Source organism: Gossypium raimondii, chromosome 2 (genome assembly GCF_025698545.1).
Source record: "Gossypium raimondii isolate GPD5lz chromosome 2, ASM2569854v1, whole genome shotgun sequence".
NCBI lineage: Eukaryota > Viridiplantae > Streptophyta > Magnoliopsida > Malvales > Malvaceae > Gossypium > Gossypium raimondii.
The window spans coordinates 45,745,144-45,767,167 of NC_068566.1; the positions used below are offsets into that span (position 1 = coordinate 45,745,144).

The window sequence follows — 22,024 nt, forward strand, 5'->3', positions numbered from 1 at the left end:
CTAACTAGCCTTTTCTTTTGGTCAAAAGGCTACCACCAATGACTCAAGCTTTGCTCTTTGACCCTACATTTCATCGTATATGTAACTTTCTCGAAATTTTAATCATTTATATATAAGAATTTCATGCCTTGGGTTACAAGGTTTGACTTTGACCTTCAACTAATCTACCACTGATCTTTCCTTACAACCATAATTTATGTATAAATAAATAGTTAATGAGAAGATTAAAGGCTGCCACGTCTATGTACGTATAAGTTATACGACAAACTTTTTCTTTTTTTTTACAGTTCGACAATCAAGATTTAATTACACGTTACATACAAAGAATATATTTATTTTATTAATATTTTGAGATAAATATTTAATTTATACATTAATTTTAGTTCCAAATGTAATTTGATGCATGAACTTTGAGTTGGTGTAATTATATACATGAAAATTGAATTATGGTTGATATGTATACACAAAACTTTAATTTTGATTCAATCCTACACATTTAAAGAAATGAATACATACATTTATTTTCATATCGAATTAATATAATTGTTTGTGTATGCAATATATAAATGTAAAATGATGTTAATTCGATATTAGTGATTTGTAAAATTGAATCGAATCAAAATTTTATATATAAAATTTCATAAAATCAAAGTTCATGTATAACATTGTACATTGACTCAAAATTTATATATAGTTTTGATATTAATTTTTAATTTTAATATCACATACTTTAGAGAAATATTATGTAAATTATTTAAATATAATTAATATGAAGTAATATTATTTATAATAATAATTAATAAGCATAATTAAAGTATATCAATTGTTTTAATAATTTAAATATTATAACAATAAATTACTAATTATGTTAAAGTGTTCATATAATACTAAAATTTGATATATTGTAATTAAAATAATTCTCATCGCTCGTGGATTTTTATTTTTCTCGAATCTCAGCTCTAAGTCCAATGAATTTAAATAACAAAAGCAATGTGGTGTGTGAGTGATTTACTCTTACTAAATGTGATAAATAATAATAATAATATTTAAAATAACAAAATTAGTGATATAGTAATAAAAAAAAGTTTATGTTGAGAGGATTGATTTTTCTAAGAGAAGTCTTTGAAGTGTTGTCTTCGGGGACGTTGATCTAGCCCCTCAATAACGAAAGGTATTGTTCATCGGAAAGAGTTTTCTCACTCATCCACAAAGAGCCGTGTACGATTCATGAACGAAGGCACATTCACCATACATGAATGTACGACCACCCACCAAGAAGCGATGTGAGTGTTTCGCCCTTGGTAAGATTCGAACCCCTTGACCTATATTGTTTAGTTCATGAAATATAATGTTAGTTTTACTAAGTTTTTTTTCTATATTCATAATTTAAATCATAATAAAATTGTAATTTAACATGGATGTGAAATATAAAAATAGTTTTAATAAGATTTTTCAATATTCATAATTTAAAAATAACAAAAAAAAAAATACCTATGTAGTGTGTTGTAATATAATAAAACCATATCCCTTAAACTTAACCATTTATACTTAGTTTATTTAAATTTTTTTGGACTTAATATCATAAACTTGGAATGTGTTACGCGTTAGAATATGATAACGTGGCGCTAGTTGCCAATAATACAACACGTGACAATCTCATATTATTACACACGGCAAGCACTAATATTAAAATAAAATAAAAATACTTAAAATTAAATAAATAAAGTTATAAAAATATATACCATATATTGATTGTCTAGATTTAGATCAACTTAGATTTTTTTTTTGTCTAGGATAATTTTGAATGTAAATTTTAGTGATTTATATATTTTTACTTCAAAATAATAATATAAAAACATGATAGTTTTATAAATAACTTAAGATAAAAAATTATAATATTTTTTTGAATAAGTATACTATTTTATAATATATAACATGAACACATAAATAAGTTATGTCCATACTTTTTAACCATAATTTTTATAAGTAAATATATTATAACACTTTTATAAAATGTAAATTATTTTTATAATAAACTTCCTGACCTTAACTTTAGAAAGATTTTAGGATTTAAATAATATAATTTTAGGTTCCAACTTCATAAATTATTTTATAACATTTTATAAGATTTATAATATAATAAATTTATTATTATTTTGATATTAATAGTATTGGTTGTAGGTATTTTAGTGTATAGTTTAAAGTTTATTTTATTTTTAAATATTTATTTTTATTTTTAAATAAAATATTATATATAAATATATCTTAACTACACACCTACAAATATATTTATATCTAAATATAAAATATAATATTAATAATTAGGTTCAATAATAAATTCAATAATTATATTTTTAATGTAATTTTTAAAATAAAAATAATTAATACACAAAATATATATTTAAAATTGATTAAAAATATCAAAATTTTGTATCAATAAGTACAAGTTAACATTATGCCCGTGCAAACTAGTATTGATTGAAATGAACTGGAACATATTGAAACAATAGAAATAACTCAAACATTCACCAAAATAAAAATAGTTTATGACTAGAATGATATGTACCGATCAATACGTTTGATATAACCAATATCGATATAAAACCGACAATCATGCACCAATCATTAAAATGGAAATATTATTTTTTATTAATTAAATAAAAAATTGATACAATTATTTACAAATTGAATAAACAAATGAAACCATTGAGCAAAGCAAGGTATGGTGGTGTGATATAGTCATTGGTGACGTGCGAGAAACCCAAAATTCATGGCCTAGGAAACATGACCGTAGTTGCTTTTGGTTTTGTTTTTATTTATATATCCTTAAGTTATGGAGCCTTGAAGAACAATCAATTTCCATGTTCATATATATATATATATATATATATATATATATTCATGTGATGTTAAATGATATTCTTCAATCTTCATTTCTTCGCTTGGATTAAATTGTAAAGACGTGACCATTCCCAAGGACCTAAAAGTCATCTTATTGCCTTTAACCATTTTTATTCATTGGACTATACTTAGAGTGAGTTTGGATGGGCGGTGCGTTTACTTGCGGTTAGTGTAAAAATAGCGGTGGCGGTGAGATTAGATACTGTAGCGATACTGTAACGTGAGACAAAAAGTAAGCTAAACGCACCGCACCGCACCCAATCACCCATCCAAACCCACCCTTAGTTTGGGCCTATTCACTGTTTAAGTCTTTATTATTACAGTCTTTTGGGCTTCTTTGCTTTTACTTACTAATTAAAACTGATGTTGTAAGAATTCGAATGGTTAAATTATCGATTTTTAATTCAATTGATTAAATTTTTAGTTCAATAATAGTTTAATAAAAATTCATGATTGGTTGAATCTGTTGAACAATCTAATTTTTATGTTGATTTTTTAATTTCTTTTACTAGTTCACGATTGTTTGCTTTATTTTTTATTATACATTATCGGTTAAACTGGTCAGATCATTAATTTTTAATTAAATTAGTGGTAAAGCTAGAATATTATTTTAAAGGAATCAAAAATAAATCATAATTTTTTTGAGAGGAGGAAAAAAAATGAAGATTGAAGCGTTAAATGACAAATCTTATCATTTGAGAGGGGAGGCCAAGGCCATTGTGTAGCCCATTTTCCTTCGTCCAACGGCATAGCTCTACTTAAAATGAAAAATTTTTCGTTAGGTTTTTTAAAATTTTAAATTAGTAAAAGTAAAATTGCACTTAGCCTCCCAAAAATGATAAAATTTTGATTTAATCCTTTAAAAATTATAAAAATATAAGCTATTAAAATAATAAAATTATATTTTTACTATCGTAAAATTACAATTTAATTTTAGCCCCAAAAAAACTTTTCTGGCTTCGCCATTGAGTTAGACCACCCATTTCTCTTTAATTTCAACAACATTGTTTAAAACTCAATTCTTCCATCGTGTAATATTATATATACACTTTTACTAGGGTCACTTTTATGACTTTTTGTATTGTTAATATTTTAACAATCCAATTATTATATTTTATATTTTATTCATGTAGATATATTTTAAGCCAATTAAAAAGTTTTCTAACTATTTGTTTTATTTTAAAAATTTAACCGTCAAATATATCCATATTGTTTATTAAGTGCTTTCTTGAATTGGTGTTACCTCAACTGAGTCACCAACTCAATTGGTAAAATTACGAAAATATCTTTTCATAATTAAAATAAGTTAAACTATTTGAGGATATTTTAATCTTTTATTTTAACAAAAACTAATAAAAACATACATACGGTAGGATTTAACCCCACACCAATCAAATTAGTAAAACCTTAAATTTACCACGACTAGAGCTTTATTTTGATATATTTTATACATTTCTATTTTAATATACACAATTTATTATCTCCATTACTTATATTTATATATATATATATATTAATAATGTTGTTAATTGAGTTAGTATCACAAGTTAACTCAATGCTAACTCAAAATTGATGACAAAACCATGATAAATAGTTATAGTGCGTTTAGTATTATTTATCGATGTATTTATGTGGTTAAAACTTCGTATTACACATATTTTATGGGTTATTATAATTGATCAATTTCAAACCATACGTTTTGTTGTTTATTATATGTTATTTTTAAACGTACATTTAGGGTCTGTTTGATTGACGGAATTGATTTTCCGGAAAATCATTTCCAACTTTTCCAGCGTTTGATTGGCGGAAAACATTTTCCATTTGGAAAATGAACTCCAAAACAAGGGAAAATGTGTTACATTTTAGGAAAAATGTCTTACCCTTTCAATTTCCGTAAGACATTTTCCGTGCTTTCCTCTCTATCGCCTCCTTCATTCCTTCCTTCATTTCCGGTAGAAAACTGCTTATGTTTATCGATTTTCCAGTAACTTGTTTTTTTAATTATTCAATACTTGTTTTTTTTAACACAATTACAAATAATTTATTTGATATTAGTTTTTTTCAATTTATAACGATTAATATTGTAGCTTAATAATTGAGAATTATTATAAATAAATCATTGCAATATATGTAAAAATAATTTAAATATAAAATTTATTAATATATATTAATATATGTAAAAATAACTTTTCCGAAAAATATTTTCGAAAATCATAAAACAATGAAAAATATTTTACATGATTCAATCAAACACCGTAAAATATTTTCCAAGAAATCATTTTACGAAAAAGTAAAACATTTTCCGAAATCATTTTACGGAAAACATTTTACTGGCAATCAAATGAACCCTTATATTCAAATTTGTAATTTCACATATATACGTGTATCGTAGAATTTCTAAAAATTAACAATGAATTAATGTTGTTAAATCAACTTGTATGCATAGATAATGACATGTTTGATATTTTGTGGATATGAGAATCTTAATTATTATTGAAGCACAATATAATATCTTCATCACAGTCCAAATACACCCTCAACATATTCTCAACACATTCTATTTGACCTTCCTCTCTTTTGGGTATTAAAAACTTACCCAATTGCCATTTATAAACAACATACCTATTGAGTTTTAGTGTACTTTGACAAGTTATGTATCTATATATATATAATAACAATTCATATTTTATGTTGATTTTTTTAATTATTTTCCATGTTAAATAATTATGGGTGTGGTTGAAGAAGTAGATAAATAGATGTATCATTCCATCACAGATTTGATCATTTTAATTTAATAGATTAGCATCAAGCTTGAAAGATTGCAATATCAAATATTTTTAAATTTTGTTGGGTAAATTAGTAGACTTTGTGTGCCTATTTTTGTTCCTTATCAGCCTAACCATTATCAAAATAATGTTCATCATTGATAACATGATCCCCAGAAAAATAGTGTTGGGCCATTGTATTACATTTTTGTATGATATGCTTTGGGCCACATAGGGACTTTTTTATATATTTAAAATAATCTACATTATTAATAAAATTTTTGATTGAATCGGTTTATTGATTAATTAAATGCCGACTCAATTAGGAAATGATTAATATATTCTTTTATTAAATGTCTATTATTATTATTTTAATAGTCTTTTTTTATCTTTTCATACTTTTATATAGTTTTAAATAAAAGAATTAAAATTAACATTTCAAGGAAATTACCATGGCACCAATAATGATTCCTAAGTAAACTTTAGAAAGAATAACTTTTCATATAAATTGTTTCCTCCCACCAAATTTGTGTATCTATACTATTAATAAAATCTCGATTAAGTTGGTGCCTCGAGTGAATCGAACACCAACTCAATTAGGAGAAAATAACAAAAATATCCTTTCAAATTTAAAATAAGATATATATTTGAAGGTACTTTAGTCTTTTATTTTTTAAAAATAGAAAAATACATATTGTGGGATTTGAACTCATACCAAATTACATTGAATTTTTTAAATTTTATCACTTAACCAAAAATTTATTTTAATTTATTTATACATTTTATTTTTATTATGCATATTTTCTTTACCTTTTAAAATGTATACCTATACGTATTATTAATAAAATCCCTAACCGATTTGGTGTCATGAGTGAGTCGAGCACCAACTTGATTAGGAAAATTATGAAAATGTCATTTCTTATTTAAAATAAGTTATATTATTCGATGACACTTTAATATTTTTAAATTAAAAAAATTGCATATGATAGAATTTGAACCAAGGTAGTTAGTATCACACCCGTGGACGTGTCATTTTCTATTGAATCTAGTAAGTGTTGATATTCATCTATTTTGATGTATTGTTTTGGATTTATCAATATTTTTAAAATATTTAATGCATAAAATATTTAAATATATCAAATGAATTAAATTAAATAATTTCAAATATAAAATATTAATTGATTATATAAAACACTCGTCAATAAACTTCACAAATAAAATTTTATTATTTAGCAAATTTAAAATAAACAAAAAAATTATTTCACACATTAAACAACAAAATAATCCACAACATTATTTTAAAAATCTCATGCTAAATACATAAAATAAGTCTAATAAAAACATGAGCATAATGTTGTGTTGGTGAAACTTTTAGAATTTGTCTTTTCTTTTCCTTTTAGTATAATTTTTTACTTTTTATTATTAATTTTCTACTATAATTTTGAAAGTTGTTGATTTACTAAAGTTTAAAATTTAAATTTGGTTATTAAAAAAATTAAAGTAGGTAAAAATAATAAATTTATCTATTTTTTAATATTATTTTTGTATAGGTTGGTGTGCAATGTTCCAACTGGTACAACTGAAATTAGTTGGAATAAGTTGGTATAACTTATATAGATCAAAATTTACACCAATGCGAAAAAAAAGAAGTGATCATTTCAGTTTATTATTGGAATAGTGTGCACCGGCCATGCAACGGAATTGATGCGGAGCTGGCTACATTGATTTAAACCCATGTTAAATTATATTGAAAAAAAAAACCTTAAATTTATCACTTAACCAAGACTTTATTTTATTTGATTTATAAAGCTCTTTATTGAGTTGGTGTGGATTACTTTAATGTATCTTCTCATTTAAAATAATTTATATTATTTGAAAAATAATAATAAAATATGCATAAAATAAAATTTAAACCCATGTCAATTGAATTGATAAAACCTTAAATTTACCACTCAAAGATTTATACTCTACATGCATAATTTTCACATGCAATAGAGTTTCTAACATTTATAATCCTATTTTTTATTTTGCAAAAGTTAAAAGATATAAATACCGAAAAAAAAAATTAGTGTTGTTCCTCAAACATATAACCGCTTTTTAGTATAAAAAATATTTTATTTATTTAATTATAATAAAGAAAATAAGAAGCAAACAAGTGATGATTACATTTACAAACCAAAGGAATCAAATTATTACATTATTGTCTTCGATACAAATCAAATTATAAACATACATACATTGAAACCAATATATATATATATATATATATATATATATATATATGGAAAGCACCACAGATAATTTCAACCTCTTTAAATTTGACCTGCCACTTTAATTAATAAATAAGTTGTGTTAGAAAATCTCTGCATAACATTAAATTGAGGCATTTTACAATTTTTTTCATCTTTCGAAATGTAAATTGGAAATATATATCTATTAACGTTTTGGATAATATCTTATACACATGACAATTTTTAATACTGTTTATAGAATAAAAAAGTATTGACAATATATTAAATATTAATTCATTAAATAATTAAAAAGATATTTAGCATCCTATTAGATTCGCTTTTGAAGTATTTTTATTCCACTAGTTGTTTGTCAAGTGAAGTTTTATTTGCTTCAGAGTAGATAAAATTCAATTATGTTCGTGAGAAATAGAGTAATATTAAAATTTAAAAGCTAATAAGATATATACCAAATAGAGCAGTGTTTGGTGACTCACCTTATCTATTCCTCATCTGTTGTTGTCTCCAAGTCACCACAATAAAAGTCAGGGACATGAGCAATCTTAGGCCAGTCTTCACCGGTTTCTTTAATGCATCTTTTCTTTAATTTTGGACACCCTCTAATCTCTAATCTTCTGAGTGCAGTGAGGTGTTGCATCCCTTCTGGTAGAGACGACAACCTTGGGCAATATGAAATTCCAAGACCTTGAAGCGATGTGAGATGTTAGAACCATGTTGGTAACGTCGAGAGATTCTTCAAGTTGCAGATCTCCAACACATGCAAAGTTTTGATGGATCCTAGAAGAATCCATTGGGGTAGTGACTCCAGCTTTGGCACTCCTTCGATACACAAGTTTCTAAGGCTACCACCTTCTTCCCTCTCAAGTTCCAACTCCTCCATAGAGAGATCAAGCTTTTCACATTGTGCAATGAACAAAAATTTTAATGTACGTAGGTATTTTAAACCTTGTGGCAATGAAACCAAGTTGTGGCATCCACCTATGTACAATTCTCGGAGAGCTGTTAGGTTTTGAATGTCTTCAAACAATTTTTCTAAATTTTCACAATCAGCAAAGACCAACCTTCGAAGACAAGTGAGGCACGATATTCCATTCTCTTGCAAACGAGTCTGTTTTGTTGTTACCCTTAATTCTCTAAGGCTAATCAGGTACCTTATGTCTTTTGGTAACTCTTCAATTCCCCCGCATTCCTCAAGTGCAAGTGTTCGCAAACTCTGCAAATTGCAAATGGAATTTGGAAGTCTTTTAATATTTCCATTGTAGCCTAGGCTCAAATATCTCAACTGCTTTAAATAACTTATGTTGTTTGGCAATTGCTCTAAACTCCACTGAGACAAATGTAACACCCTCAAATGTTTAGACCTTGAGATGACTTCTGCAATAAGAGATTCTTTATCAGCATTGCCTTCTTCATCTAATAAGAAAAGTGATTGCAGACAACCTAAGTTTTTTGGCAACTGGGAAGCATCCTGCTTCGATAGATCAAACCATAAATGTCGAACATTCCCAGTCGAATAATGGTTACATGAATTCACCTCATTTTGCACCACTGATAATGCAAGATCATGTACTAAATCATGCATTTTCAAGGTGGGAAAAAGAATATGCTCTTCGTCAACTTGTTGGAAGAAAGATCTTGATAGTAACTCTTGTATATACCGATTCCCAATATCTTCTGGCTCTTCATTTTCGTATGGTGATTGCAAAAAGCCATTTGCCATCCACAACGGGATCAAAAAGAGAGCATTGAATTCAAAATCTTTCGGAAAAACTGAACAAAAAGTAAAACATTGCTTTAAATACCAGGGCAAATGATCATAACTTAGTTTTAGAGCAGGCAAGATGTCATTTTCCTTCTGTTCCAACTTCCATAGCTCACTCTCTCTCACAAGTTCCCAATCATGTTGTACCCTAGTTGAACAGAGTAGGCTGCCTAAAGTCTTCACGGCCAAAGCAACCCCTTTGCATTTTTGAACAATTCCTTTCCCGATTCTTACAAGATTGTCATGTTGTTTCTCTTCACCTTCTTTAAAGGCAAGTTTAAGAAACAATGACAGACAATTCTCATCAGAAAGATGCTCTAAATCATACTGAGAGATTGTGCCTGTGATTGTAGCCACTTTGCGGCTACGAGTTGTGACAATGATTCTACTCCCTTGGGCTCCCCCACACAACAAATCTTTCAGCTCACTCCATTTCTTCTTGTCCTCATTCCAGACATCATCTAGTACCATAAAAAATCTTTTACCATTCAAACAATCTTGTAACTTTTTATGTAATTCCTCCATATTCATGTCCATGCATTTCATACCAGTGGCAGATTTAATGATTTTTATCATCAGTTGTTTGATGTCAAAATCCTCTGTAACACACACCCAAGTTCTCAATTCAAAATGCGACTTCACACTCTCCTCATTAAACACCAACTGGGCAAGGGTAGTTTTCCCGATACCTCCGATCCCAACTATGGGAAGGACAGGGATATCTTTCCCATCAGTTGGATTCATTAAGAAGTTTTGTAGGTGTTGTTTATCTTCATCTCGACCGATGACACTAGATGTCCTAACAAAGGAGCAGGTTTCCCTCTCACGATGTATGACATTAGTCTCATGTTTTTCAGTGAGATGAAACTTGGCCTTGTTAGCTGCAATCTCATTCAACATCTCGTTTGCCTTTTTCATCTTATAGCCCATCCTAAAGCGAAATGCCAAAGGGTTTGAGCCAGAAAAGAAATGGCGTACCTTCCTTCCAGTGCTTCCCCGTTCCAGGACTTGCCTCCTCAATGCTTGGATCTCGAACTCGTCTATCAAATCTTCCACGTCGTAGCAAGCATCTTTGAACTTTTGTAGCCAAAGACTGAGCTCCTGGGTACGAGCCTGTTGTTGTTCAGCATCCAGGACCACAGCTCTGATAGCAGCTAGCGTGTCTTTAAGCTTTTCGAACTCCTTTCGAACACCCCATGCGGAGCAAATTCCATCGTAGGCAACATTGCCTAGTTTCTCCAATACTTTTCCGGCAATCTCGAATGCAACGGATTGAGTCATTTTGTTTAGGTGGAGGAAAAGAAGTAATATGGGTTACTGTTTTTGGTATGAAATCTGGGATTAAAAGGTAGTAAAAGAGGACATGGGGCCATTGTTGAAGGTATATATAGGAAGATAAAAAGGAATGATTTGGGTTGCGTGTGTTGCAGCATAGATTGCAAGTTTGTGAAGTGAAGTATATGTTCTTAATGTTTCCTTTAGGTGCAAAATAAGGTTTGAAGTGATGGTGGGTTAACGGATTTATTCATTGGTGAGGATGGGGCATCCTAAAATTACAAAATCCTGAATTCATGAAATTATAACATTTTATTCATCAAGCTTTCCTGCTTGAACACACTTTAAGATTTTAATTGAGTAAATGTAACTATAAATATAAAAATTTATTCGAGAAATTCTTACCTAAAATTCCTCAATTAAAATCTTGGTATAATTATTTATTTGATCGTCCAATTTTAAAATAAAATCAATTAATCGCCTATTTTAAATTTTCATCTCTTTTAATCTTTAAATGTATATTTTTGTGCAAATTATCCTAAAATGAATGGAAAAACTAACGTGTCTTAACTTTACTGATATGACAAATACGTGATTGCCACATAATATCATATCAAGAATTATATAAGGTAAAAAAAACACTTATCCTCTCAAATTTAGTACAAGTACACTTAAGTTTGAACAATATCTACTTACCTCATCAATTTTGAATAAATCTTATAAACATTAGAATTATATAGGGTTTAGGGTATAGGATTTTTTTATCAATTTATTTTATTCATTTCTCTATTTTAAATTGCAAAATAAGAAAATTTAGCTACATATTGAATAACTATAAAATTATGTATACAATTATTTAAATTTTAAAGAATTGGCTAAGTTGTTATCCATCAATTGGGTCTCAACTTGATTAAGAAATCACCGAAACTCAATTTTTTATAAAATAACAATCATTGCTATAAAGGTTTTTTTTATCATTTTATATTGGCTTAATACACATTTTAGCTTCTAAAGTATATTATTTTTCCCACTTTGATCCTTAAAGTTTTTTTAATCCAATTCAATCTCTAATGTTATCAAATGTTCTTAATTTAGCCCTTCGGATGTTAAAAACTAATGGGTGAGATATCCGCCAATCATATGTTCCTAAGTGTCATACAATGATGTCACAATGACATCATTATTAAAAACCTTAAATATTTAAAATTACAAATTTATTAAAATCATCAAAAACTAAAATATATATAATTACAAAACAATATAAAATAACTAAATTTTACTAACAATTTTAAAATATTAGAAATTTTAACATTTTAAAATTTCTAAATCACCATCTACTAGAGTTTGAACATTAATAATTATATCTTGGAAGGATACCGCTTAATATGCTTGTTTTATAAGTCAATCAATAGGAATTTATAATTAGTAGATATTTTACGTAATAAATTTGGATAAGTTTTTAAAATTATTTAACTAATGAAAATAATTTTCTTTCAATTAAATAATATTTTAGATTTTTCCAAATACTTTTTATTATTTCAAGACAAATTATTTATCTTTAGACCAATATCTTAACAACAATTGTCGAGTGTTTGACCATTCTAAAGAATTTTGGTACAAAAAGGAAGAAGCATGTGCATGATGATGGATGAAAAAATCTTACTATAAACATTAAATAGGAGTCGAGTCAAATAACTTTATTGTAGATGACGCGATAAAGTACTAAAATTAATGTATTTTAAAATATTAAAATTGATATAAAATTTATTCAATTTTATTAAAATATTTTGAAATAAAATTTTTATAAAATTTGATTGCATTACTATAAACATTTTTATATCAATTTTTAATATTTTAAATACGATTAGTGAATGTGTACTTTTTACTATTTTTAATTAAAAAGTTTTACAATCTTTTATGATTTCTAATAAATTTTCTTCTTCTTTTTTTTTACAATTTCTAGTAATGATTATAATTTTGATAGTTTCTAAATAATTTTTTTACAATTTTAAAAAATTCTAACATATTCTAACATATTTATATCTAATGATTTTTAGGTGTTTTTCGAGATGATGACGTTATCATGATGTCAATGTGTGCCATGTGGTAATTTATAATTTGATAGATATCTAACGTTCAAAAGACTGAACTGGGAACGTTTGATAACATTAGGGATCGAATTGAAAACGTTTGATAACATTAGGGACTGAAGTGGGCTAAAAAGACTTTAAGGACCAAAGTGAAAAAAGCAATATACTTCAATGCCTAAAAGTCTGCATTAATCCTTTTATATTTTATGTAAAATCTAAAATAAATGCATATGATTAGATTTGAACTTCACCATAATTTTAATACTTTAATTTTATCATTTAAATCAAAATCTTATTTAGTTTTTCATTATCCTTGTATAATATGTTTGTTATCTAAATTGTTTTACTCCAATCACAAGTGTGCCGTAATTTAATATATATTTGACTTCTTTTATAAATAAATAAATAAATATATATTTAGACTTCAATTATAGCGAAGTATTTTAAACTTATATTTAATTTAGTTATATACTAATATTTAGATAATTTTGTTAGATTATATTTGTGTAAAATTAGTTTGTTATCATTATTCAAAAGGTTTTAATGAAAATAAATTAATTAATTAAAATATAAATGTAAAAGAAATAAAAAAGAATTCATCTTAAAGTTATAACAATAACGTTAATACCTTAGGAATTTTAAAATATGGTGTTAGAATCTCATTATTTAAATCATGTGTGGATTTTTTTAGTCGTATTTATTCTTGTTTATGTGCCATCATGCACAGGTCTTACATATTTTTATTAAGGTAAACTATTAAAATGATCTTTTTTATTGGTCTCAGGTTACATTTTAGTTATTTACGTTATCATGTTGTAACATTTTAGTCACTGAACGTTAATTGTCGTTAACGGTAGGCTGACGTGGCACATTAATTCATCATTTCAAACAAAAAATTTAGGTTAAATTATATAATTGGTCTTTAAATTTTCTTCGTTTTGAGCTTTGAACTTTCTTCACTTTTTTCTTTATTTTTCATTCTCTTCTCCTTCCCCCTTTATTTTCCTCCATTCCCTATTTCTTTTAACGAAGTTTTTCTATTTTTCCCTATACTCTTTTTTTGAACAGTTTAAATTTTTTTCTTTTTATTTCTTTATTTCCTTTTTCTTCTTCCCTTTATTTTTCTCTCTTCTTATATTCTTCATTACAGAAACAAAATCTTTGCCCGCCAAATAAGCCAAGTCTTGGTTTTTTTCACATGATTCCTAAATTAAAATTTCACTCAAAACCAAATATCAATCATTCTTAATCAAATTTCGATTTGAATATAACCTAATTTTGAAAATAAAATGCGCCTCTAACCCGAATCCGTCGCCGGAACATGGTTATGGAGCATTACCGGAGTTTACAAATTATTTATCAGACATTTTATATCATCTAGCATTCATATTTGAAACCAATCAAAATCAAAACATTAATGACCCAACGTTGGCCAAATTAACTTATACATGCCATCATAACCAGAACCAAATCATCCAAAATTATCGATAGAACCAATGGATAGTGTGATAAAACTCCGACAAGCTTCCAACCCGATCGAGCTTCCGATAATCTGGAAAGTAAAGGAAAACAACTTCGTAAGCAATGAATGCTTAGTAAGCTCGTATAAACTTTAATCATATTTGTTAATTTCAAATGTGAAATCTTTATATATCAAGAATGATCCAATATTGATACCACGATACTCATGAAGCCGTATTCATCAACTCACAAGGTGAATAAATCCACAGCATCACTTATACATATTAACCCCACACCAATCAAATTAGTAAAACCTTAAATTTACCACAACTAGAGCTTTATTTTGATATATTTTATACATTTCTATTTTAATGTACACAATTTATTGTCTCCATTACTTATATAAATATATATATTAATAATGTTGTTAATTGAGTTGGTATCACAAGTTAACTCAACGCTAACTCAAGATTGATGACAAAATCATGATAAATAATTATAGAGCGTTTAGTATTATTTATCGATGTATTTATATGTTTAAAATTTCATCTTACACATTTTATGTGTTATTATAATTGATCGGTTTCAAACCATACGTTTCGTTGTTTATTATATGTTATTTTTAAACGTACATTTATATTTGAAATTTGTGATTTTACATGCATATGTGTATCGTAAAATTTCTAAAAATTAACTATGAATTAATGTTGTTAAATCAACTTGTGTGCAGAGATAATGACATGTTTGATATTTTGTGGATATGAGAAGCTTAATTATTATTGAAACACAATATAATATCTTCATCACAATCCAAATACACCCTCAACATATTCTCAACACATTCTATTTGACCCTTCCTCTCTTTTGGGTATTAAAACCTTACCCAATTGCCATTTATAAACAACATAGCTATTGAGTTTTAGTGTACTTTGACAAGTTATGAATCTATTTATATATAATAACAATTCATATTTTATGTTGATTTTTTAAATTATTTTCCATGTTAAATAATTATGGGTGTGGTTGAAGAAGTAGATGTATCATTCTATCACAGATTTGATCATTTTAATTTAATAGATTAGCACCAAGCTTGAAAAATTGCAATATAAAATGTTTTTAAAATTTGTTGGGTAAATTAGTAGACTTTGTGTGCTTTTTTTTTGTTCCTTATCAGCCTAACCATTATCAAACAGTTGACATCAATAATGTTCATCGTTGATAACGTGATCCCAAGAAAAATAGTGTTGGGCCATTGTATTACATTTTTGTATGATATGCTTTGGGCCACATAGGAACTTTTTTTATATATATTTAGAATAATCTATATTATTAATAAAATTTCTGATTGAATTGGTTTATTGATTAATCAAATACTGACTCGATTAGGAAATAATTAATATGTTTTTATTAAATGTCTATTATTATTATTTTAATGATTTTTTATTTTTCATATTTTTATATAGTTTTAAAATAAAAGAATTAAAATTAACATGTCAAGAAAATTACCACGACACCAATAATTCCTAAGTAAACTTTACAAAGAATAACTTTTGATATAAATTGTTTTCTCCCACTAAATTTGTGTATCTATACTATTAATAAAATCCTTTGATTAAGTTGGTGTCACGAGTCAATTGGGCACCGACTTAGTTAGGGAAAAATAACAAAAATATCATTTTAAATTTAAAATAAGATATATTATTTAAGGGTACTTTAGTCTTTTATTTTTTTAAAAATAGAAAAATGCATATTGTGGGATTTGATCTCATACCAAATTACATTGATATATTTTTTAAATTTTATCACTTAACCAAAAATTTATTTTACTTTATTTATACATTTTAATTTTATTATGCATACTTTCTTACCTCTTTAAAATGTATACCTATACGTATTATTAATAAAATCCCTAACTGATTTGGTGTCACGAGTGAGTCGAGCACCGACTTGATTAGGAAAATTATGAAAATGTCATTTCTTATTTAAAATAAGTTATATTATTCGATGACACTTTAATATTTTTAATTTTTTAAATTGCATATGATGGAATTTGAACCAAGGTAGTTAGTATCACACGGTGGACATATCATTTTCTATTGAATCTAGTAAGTGCTGATATTCATCTATTTTGATGTATCATTTCGGATTTATCAATGTTTTTAAAAATATTTAATGCATAAAATATTTAAATATATCAAATGAATTAAATTAAATAGTTTCAAATATAAAAATATTAATTGATTATATAAAACACTCATCAATAAACTTCACAAATAAAATTTTATTATTTAACAAATTTAAAGTAAACAAAAGAAAATTATTTCACACACTAAACAACAAAATTATCCACAACATTATCTTAAAAATCTCATGCTAAATACATAAAATAAAAGTTTAATAAAAACATGCACATAATGTTGTGTTGGTGAAACTTTTAGAATTTGCCTTTTTTTTCCTTTTAGTATAATTTTTTTACTTTTTATTATTATTTTCTACTATAATTTTGAAAGTTGTTCATTTACTAAAGTTTAAAATTTAAATTTGGTTATTAAAAAATTAAAGTTGGTAAAAAATAATAATTTTATCTATTTTTAACATTATTCTTATATCGGTTGATGTGCAATGTTTCAGCTGCTACAATTGAAATTGGTCGGAATGAGCTGGTATAACTATATAGATCGAAATTTACACCAGTGCGAAAAAAAAAAGTGATCATTTCAATTTATTATTGGAATAGTGTGCACTGATCGTGCAACAGAATTGATGCGAAACCAACTACATTGATTTAAACTCATGTCAAATTATATTGAAAGAAAAAAAGCCTTAAATTTACTACTTAACCTAGACTTTATTTTGTTTTGATTTATAAAGCTCTTTATTGAGTTGGTGTGGATCCCAACTCAATTAAGAAAATTACTTTAATGTCTCTTCGTATTTAAAATAATTTATATTATTTGAAGAAAGATAATAATAAAATATGCATAAAATAAAATTTAAACCCATGTCAATTGAATTGACAAAATTTTAAATTTTCACTCAAAAATTATTTTATTTATTTAATTATAATCTAGAAAATAAGAAGCAAACAAGTGATGATTACATTTACAAACCAAAGAAATCAAATTATTACATTATTGTCTTTGATACAAATCAAATTATAAACATGCATACATTGAAACCAATAAATTCACACTTTTATACATATACATATGGGAAAGGACCAAAGATAATTTCAACCTCTTTAAATTTGACCTGCCACTTTAATCAATAAATAAGTTGTGTTAGAAAATCTCTGCATAACATTAAATTGAGGCATTTTACATTTTTTTCATCTTTCTCTTATGACAATTTTTAATATTGCTTATAGAATAAAAAATCTTGACAATATACTAAATACTAATCCATTAAATAATTAAAAAAGACATTTAGCATCTTATTAGATTCGCTTTTGAAGTATTTTTATTGCACTAGTTGTTTTTCAAGTGAAGTTTTATTTGCTTCAGAATAGATAAAATTCAATTATGTTAGGGAGAAATAGAGTCATATTTAGTGCCTAATTTGATTTAGAAATATTAAAATTTAAAAGCTAATAAGATATATACCAAATAGAGCAGTGTTTGGTGACTTACCTTATCTATTCCTCATCTGTTGTTGTCTCCGAGTCATCACAATAAAAGTCACGGACATGAGCAATCTTAGGCCAGTCTTCACCGGTTTCTTTTATGCATCTTTTTGTTTAATTTTGGACACCCTCTAATCTATAATCTTTTGAGTGCAGTGAGGTGTTGCATCCCATCTGGTAGAGACGACAACCTTGGGCAATTTGAAATTTCAAGAATTTGAAGCGATGTGAGATGTTGGAACCATGTTGGTAACGTCGAGAGATTCTTCAAGTTGTTGATGCGCAACAGCTGCAAAGTTCTGATGGATCCTAGAAAAATCCATTGGGGTAGTGACTCCAGCTTTGGCAGTCCTTCGATCCACAAATTTCTAAGGCTACCACCTTCTTCCCTTTCAAGTTCCAACTCCTCCATAGTGAGATCAAGCTTTTTACAATTTCCAATTAACAAAAATTCTAATTTAGGTAGGTATTTTAAACCTTGTGGCAACGAAACCAAGTTGTGGCATCGATTTATGTACAATTGTCGGAGAGCTGTTAGGTTTTGAATGTCTTCAAACAATTTTCCTAAATTTTCACATTCAGAAAAGATCAACCATCGAAGAGAAGTGAGGCACGATATTCCATTCTCTTGCAAACGCGTCTGTTTTGTTGTTACCGATAATTCTCTAAGGCTAATCAGGTACCTTATGTCTTTTGGTAACTCTTCAATTCCCCTGCATCCAAAAAAGTCAAGTGTTCGCAAACTCTGCAAATTGCAAATGGAATTTGGAAGTCTTTTAATATTTCCATTGCAGGCTAGGTTCAAATATCTCAACTGCTTTAAATAACCAATGTTGTTTGGCAATTGCTCGAAACTACACTCAGTCAAATCTAACATCCTCAAATGTTTAGACCTTGAGATGACTTCTGCAATAAGAGATTCGTTATCAGCCTTGCCTTCTTTATCTAATAAGAAAAGTGATTGCAGACAACCCAAGTTTTTTGGCAACTGGGAAGCATCCTGCTTCGATAGATCAAACCATAAATGTCGAACATTCCCAGTCGAATAACGGTTACATGAATTCACCTCATTTTGCGCCACTGATAATGCAAGATCATGTACTAAATCATGCATTTTCAAGGTGACAGAAAAAATCTCATCTTCAACTTGTTGGAAGAAAGATCTTGATAGTAACTCTTGTATATACCGTTTCCCAATATCTTCTGGCTCTTCATTTTCGTATGGTGATTGCAAAAAGCCATTTGCATTCCAAAGGGAGATCAAATAGGAATCACTGACTTCAATACCTTTTCGAAAAACTGAACAAAAAGCAAAACATTGCTTTAAATACCAGGGCAAATGATCATAACTTAGTTTTAGAGCAGGCAAGATGTCATTTTCCTCCTGTTTCAACTTCCATAGCTCACTATCTCTCACAAGTTCCCAATCATGTTGTACCCTAGTTGAACAGAGTAGGCTGCCTAAAGTCTCCACGGCCAAAGCAACCCCTTTGCATTTTTGAACAATTCTTTTCCCGATTCTTACAAGATTGTCATGTTGTTTCTCTTCACCTTCTTTAAAGGCAAGTTTAAGAAACAATGATAGACAATTCTCATAAGAAAGCTTCTCTAAATCATACAGAGGTGTTGTGCCTGTGATTGTAGCCACATTGCGGATACGAGTTGTGACAATGATTCTACTCCCTTGGGCTCCCCCACACAACAAATCTTTCAGATCATTCCATTTCTTCTTGTTCTCGTTCCAGACATCATCCAGGACCATAAAAATTCTTTTAGCATTCAAAACATCTTGTAAAACTTTATGTAATTCCTCCTTATTCATGTCCTTGCACTCTCTGCCAGTGGCAGATTTAATGATTTTTATCATCAGTTGTTTGATGTCAAAATCCTCTGTAACACACACCCAAATTCTCAATTCAAAATGCGACTTCACACTCTCCTCATTAAACACCAATTGGGCAAGGGTAGTTTTCCCGATCCCTCCGATCCCAACTATGGGAAGGACAGGGATATCTTCCCCATCAGTTGGATTCATTAAGAAGTTTTGTAGGTGTTGTTTAGCTTTATCTCGACCGATGACACTAGATGTCTTAACAAAGGAGTAGGTTTCCCTCTCACGATGTATGACATTAGTCTCATGTTTTTCAGTGAGATGAAACTTGGCCTTGTTAGCTGCAATCTCATTCAACATCTCGTTTGCCTTTTTGATCTTATAGCCCATCCTAAAGCGAAATGCCAAAGGGTTTGAGCCAGAAAAGAAATGGCGTACCTTCCTTCCAGTGCTTCCCCGTTCCAGGACTTGCCTCCTCAATGCTTGGATCTCGAACTCGTCTATCAAATCTTCCACGTCGTAACAAGCATCTTTGAACCTTTGTAGCCAAAGACTGAGCTCCTGGGTACGAGCCTGTTGTTGTTCAGCATCCAGGACCACAGCTCTGATAGCAGCTAGCGTGTCTTTAAGCTTTTCGACCTCCTTTCGAACACCCCATGCGGAGCAAATTCCTTCGTAGGCAACATTGCCTAGTTTCTCCAATATTTTCCCAGCAATCCCGAATGCAAAGGATTGAGCCATTTTGTTTAGGTGGAGGAAAAGAAGTAATATGGGTTATTGTTTTTGGTATGAAATTTGGGATTAAAAGGTAATAAAAGCGGACATGGGGCCATTGTTGAAGGTATATATAGGAAGATAAAAAGGAATGATTTGGGTTGCGTGTGTTGCAGCATAGATTGCAAGTTTGTGAAGTGAAGTATATGTTCTTAATGTTTCCTTTTGGTGCAAAATAAGGTTTGAAGTGATGGTTGGGCAACGGATTTATTCATTGGCGAGGATGGGGCATCCTAAAATTACAAAACCCTTAATTCATGAAATTATAAGATTTTATTCATCAAGCTTTCCTGCTTGAAGACACTTTAAGATTTTAGTTGAGTAAATGTAACTATAAATATAAAAATTTAAAAATTTATTCGAGAAATTCTTACCTAAAATTCCTCAAATTAAAATTAGCATAATTATTTATTTGATCCCTAATTTTAAAATAAAGTCAATTAATCTCTTATTTTAAATTTTCATCTCTTTTAATCTTTAAATGTATATTTTTGTGTAAATTATCTTAAAATAAATAAAAAATTAATGTGTGTCAACTTTCTTGTGATTGACACATAATATCACATCGATAATTATATAGGGTAAAAAACACTTATCCTCTCAAATTTAGTGCTGCGTACACTTAAGTTTGAACAATATCTACTTACCCTCATCAATTTTGAAGAAATCTTATAAACATTAGAATTATATAGGGTTTAGGGTATAGGATTTTTTATCAATTTATTTTATTCATTTCTCTATTTTAAATTGCAAAATAAGAAAAATTTAGCTACATCTTGAATAACTATAAAATTATCTATAACTATTATTTAAATTTTAAAGAATTGGCTAAGTTGTTGTTATCCATCAATCGGGTCTCAACTCGATTAAGAAATCACCGAAAACTCAATTTTTTATAAAACAACAATCATTGCTATAAAGGTTTATTTTATTTTATTTTATTTTGGCTTAATACACATTTTAGTCTCTAAAGTATATTGTTTTTCCCATTTTGATCCTTAAAGTTTTTTTTATCCACTTCAATCTCTAATGTTATCAAATGTTCCTAATTTAGTCCTTCGGATGTTAAAAACTAATGAGTGAGATATCCGCCAATCATATGTTTTTAAGTGTCATACAATGATGGCACAATGACATCATTATTAAAAAACCTTAAATATTTAAAAATTACAAATTTATTAAAATCGTCAAAAACTAAAATATATATAATTACAAAAACAATATAAAAATAACTAAATTTTACTAACAATTTTAAAATATTAGAAATTTTAACATTTTAAAATTTCTAAATCAC

At 27.8% G+C, this 22,024-nt stretch overlaps 1 protein-coding gene across 2 annotated transcripts; it reads right to left on the reverse strand.

Annotated features, from left to right (window-relative positions):
* Positions 1-7,957: 7,957 nt before the first annotated feature.
* Positions 7,958-20,744, reverse strand: LOC105789153 (putative disease resistance protein RGA3). Of its 2 annotated transcripts, XR_008193771.1 has the most exons (3): positions 20,596-20,744; positions 8,392-10,856; positions 7,958-7,995 (listed from the first exon to the last, which is right to left on the reverse strand). XR_008193771.1 is itself a non-coding variant. In XM_052627642.1 (2 exons), the coding sequence occupies exons 1-2, from the start codon at positions 20,695-20,697 to the stop codon at positions 8,619-8,621; spliced, it is 2,337 nt and encodes a 778-aa protein (XP_052483602.1). In that variant the 5' UTR covers positions 20,698-20,744; the 3' UTR covers positions 8,341-8,618. The 2 variants fall into 2 exon arrangements, 1 of the variants encoding a protein (XP_052483602.1); XM_052627642.1 differs by lacking the exon at positions 7,958-7,995 and having other exon boundaries at positions 8,341-9,355; positions 19,098-20,744.
* Between the last annotated feature and the right edge of the window lie 1,280 nt (positions 20,745-22,024).